The 3,494-nt window shown below is 48.8% G+C and overlaps 1 protein-coding gene across 1 annotated transcript in view; it reads left to right on the top strand.

The window, feature by feature from the left end:
• Nucleotides 1–3,494, top strand: part of Laptm4b (lysosomal protein transmembrane 4 beta) — a 50,689-nt gene that overhangs the window by 28,129 nt on the left and 19,066 nt on the right. Inside the window, exon 2 of the mRNA XM_005368142.2 lies at nucleotides 747–858. Within this exon, the coding sequence (XP_005368199.1) occupies nucleotides 747–858 (112 nt within the window). The remainder of the gene's footprint in view (nucleotides 1–746; nucleotides 859–3,494) is intronic.

Here is a 3,494-nt window from a genome sequence, read left to right as displayed (position 1 = left end):
CTGGAACTAGCTCTTGTAGACCAGGCTGGCCTCGAACTCCCAGAGATCCGCCTGCCTCTGCCTCCTGAGTGCTGGGATTAAAGGCGTGCGCCACCTCCGCCCGGCAACCCCAGTGATTTTAAAGGCACTGTCCTCAGGGAGAGCCTGGGGCAGGGGGTGTTGGTCTTGTACCATTTCCCTGGGCACGCGTGTGGAGGTGAGAAGTTAATATTTGAGTGTCTTTCCTTGATTGTTCTCCACCTTCATTTTTTTTTTTTTTTTTTTTTGAGATAAGGCCCTTCACTTGATTGGCTAGATTGGCTGGCCAATAAGTTCCAGAGACCTGACCATCCCATCCTCTACTGCATCCTCCTCCAATTGTACTTATTTGTGTGTGTGTGTGTGTGTGTGTGTGTGTGTGTGTGTGTGTGTGTAGGTGCACATAACGGTGGTCAAAGTCCAACCTTCAAGAGTTGGTTCTTCTTTCATGTGGATTTTGGGGATTGAGCTCATGCTGATATTATGAGGTTTGATGACAAGTGCCTCTCCCCACTGAGCCATTCTGCCCCACCTCCATTGTGCTTTTTAAGTGGATTCTGGAGGTCTCACCCACCCAGCCTCCTCCCAGCTTAGCTGCCTCCAAGTTGGCGGGTGTTCTGCACCTGGGGGCCTTTGCAAGCTTGCTCAGCTGCAGACATGAAGCCCCATGGGTAGTGGGTAGTCCGACCCTCTGGCCTGGGTGTCTTACCCCGTTCTTCTTCCCGCAGATCATCAATGCCGTGGTCCTGCTGATCCTGCTGAGCGCTCTGGCAGATCCTGATCAGTATCACTTTTCCAGCTCTGAACTCGGAGGGGAATTTGAGTTCATAGATGATGCCAGTAAGTACGTCAGATGACAGCCGGTGATATTTTGGGATTTCTTGGGACAAGGAGTCTGGTTGTCTGTCTTTTCTGTTAAATTACAAATATTGATTCAAGGGCCTATTTGGGCTGCTATTTTAACTTTATTTTCTTTCCATCATTACAAATCAAATCAGCACGTACTTACGTGCTGCCCATGCTCGGGCTTTGTTCCTAATGACTATCAGGGCTTTAGTTTTTCACGTCTTGTGTGAGTATCCTTTTCCTTCATCTCTATGAAAGAGTTTCATGTATTATATACAGCTCAGGTTTGTCTCAAATTCACTACATCCCAAGGATGACCTTGAAGCCCCTGGTCTTCCTGCCTCTGCTCTCAAGTGCTAAGATAAAGCAGTTGCTACTACGCCAACTTGGAATTTATATATTTTAAAAACTATTACTTCCTCACTGACTTTTTTGAGGCCGGATTTCATGTGGCTTAGGCTGACCGGGAACTTCATATTTAGCAAAAACTAACCTTGAGGTCCTCCTGACCCTTCTGTCTCCTGATGCTGGGAATATAGATGCGCACAACCACACCCAGCTTTGTCTAGACTTGGGCTTCTTGCAGAGGAGGGTAAATAAATAGCAGGGAAGAAGGTGAAAAGCAGATCCATCGCTGGATATTCTGATAGCTCCAGGAGTTGCCTTCTTCCAGGAGATGGTTGTTGCTGGTTAGTTGATAAGATTGGAGCCTTTCCCCAGCGATGGAGTCGGGCGTGAGGCCAGCCCAGGGACACCTGTAGCCCAGACCTTGTCTGCTCAGTCCTGCTGCGTCTTGGCTGAGTGACAGGCAGTGCTATGCGTGACTCCAAAGCCGAAGGCTGGGCAAATTGATTTATTAGCAGTTCTATAGAACTGGATGAGTTTAAGAAAGTATATCTGGAAGGCAAAATGATGTGGGAAGGGAGGCTCAAACTGCAAACTACAAGGATTGGAAAGAGTGGAGAGTGTTGGAGGTTTTAAAAAATTTGTTTTTATATGTGTAGTTGTTTTGCTTGCATGTATATCTGTCTACCACAAGTGCCAGGGGGTCAGAGGAGGGCGTCAGATCCCCTGGAGCTCGTGCCGTAGATGCTTGTGAGCTGCCATGTGAGTTCTGGGAATCAAGCCCAGAGCAGCCAGTGGTCCTAACCGCTGAGCCTTTTCTCCAGCCCCCAGGTGTTACGGATTTTATTTTCAGAGTGAAACAAGTTAAGTGCACTTAAGTAAATGTGTGAACTGGTGTATATGGTAAGGACGATCCCTTCTGCTGTCGTGTGGCTTGTGAGCATAGCCTAGGATTCTGGTCTCAGAGATGATTCTGTATACTGGAGACACTGGGGTTGGGAGAGTGGCTGGGCTTGGTGAGGGCATCTCTTCAACTTGAGTAGGTGACTCAGGTGTCTGGCGAAGGGGGATGGGCACACACTTAGGACGAGCACTAGTTTTGACTTTAGATGTGTATGACAGCAGGGCTCAGTCTGGATGCCAGTTACGCCGAGGGACCTGTGTGTTCTTTCCGAGCTCCTTACCAACCCTGGTTTACTTCAGAGCTTCCTCTGAAACATAGAGGAGTTGTATCTAACACAGGTAGGGTTGTGAAAGGGCCTAAGATGGGATCTGCAATACTGTAATAAATGCTCAGAAAAATGCGCCCTTGCTGGGATTGAAGCGTGCGAGTTAGTGTAAGCTGAGACAGAAATGCAGAGAGGTCTGGATTGAGAGACGCCTTTGCCCTGGGTGGGAGAGGTGAGAAGGAGGAAGGAGTCGTGGAACAGAGTTCTGAAGGCGCCAACTCTCAGAGATCAGGAGGAGAAAGAACCAAAGGCCAATCAAGCGCCACATCCATCTTCTGCCATCATTGTTTCTTCTCAGTGGTCATCTGTCTAGGGTGCCTGGTCACCTGTCCAGGGTGCCTGGTCATCTGTCCAGGGTTCCCGTGACCCTAGAGGGCAGGAGGATCAGAAGTTCAGAGCTGCTCTTAGCCACATAAGAAGTTCAAGACAAGCTTTGCTCTGCAGAAGAAACTATCTCAAAAAACAAAACAAAAAACCCAAGCAAATACATTAATAAGTAGTCAGGGCTTTGACATCTTCAAGGTTGGACCTTGTCAGACACAGATGGAATTTCTTTACATTTCTTTCTTTTCTGTTTTACTTTTTTTTTTAAGGGGGTTATGGGTTTATGTATGAGTCCTGTGTCTGTATGTGCACCTGCGTGCCCGATCTCATTATAAGTGGTTGTGAGCCAACTCAGGATCCTGGAGGAGCAGCCAGTGCCGAGCCTTCTCACCAGCCCCATCATCTCTCCAGCCCCATCATCTCTCCAGCCCCATCATCTCTCCAGCCCCATCATCTCTCCAGCCCCATCTCCCCTGCCCCATCATCTCTCCAGCCCCATCATCTCTCCAGTTTCATCATCTCTCCAGCTCCATCATCTCTACAGCCTTATCATCTCTACAGCTCATCATCTCTGCAGCCCCATCATCTCTACAGCTCATCATCTCTGCAGCCCCATCATCTCTCCAGCCCCATCATCTCTCCAGCCCCATCATCTCTCCAGCCCCATCATCTCTCCAGCCCCATCATCTCTCCAGCCCCATCATGTCTCCAGCCCCATCATCTCTCCAGCCC

Source organism: Microtus ochrogaster, unplaced genomic scaffold (assembly GCF_000317375.1).
Source record: "Microtus ochrogaster isolate Prairie Vole_2 unplaced genomic scaffold, MicOch1.0 UNK29, whole genome shotgun sequence".
Classification (NCBI taxonomy): domain Eukaryota; kingdom Metazoa; phylum Chordata; class Mammalia; order Rodentia; family Cricetidae; genus Microtus; species Microtus ochrogaster.
The sequence above is the reverse complement of the archived record's forward strand: the minus strand, read 5'-3'. Positions and strand labels throughout refer to the sequence as shown.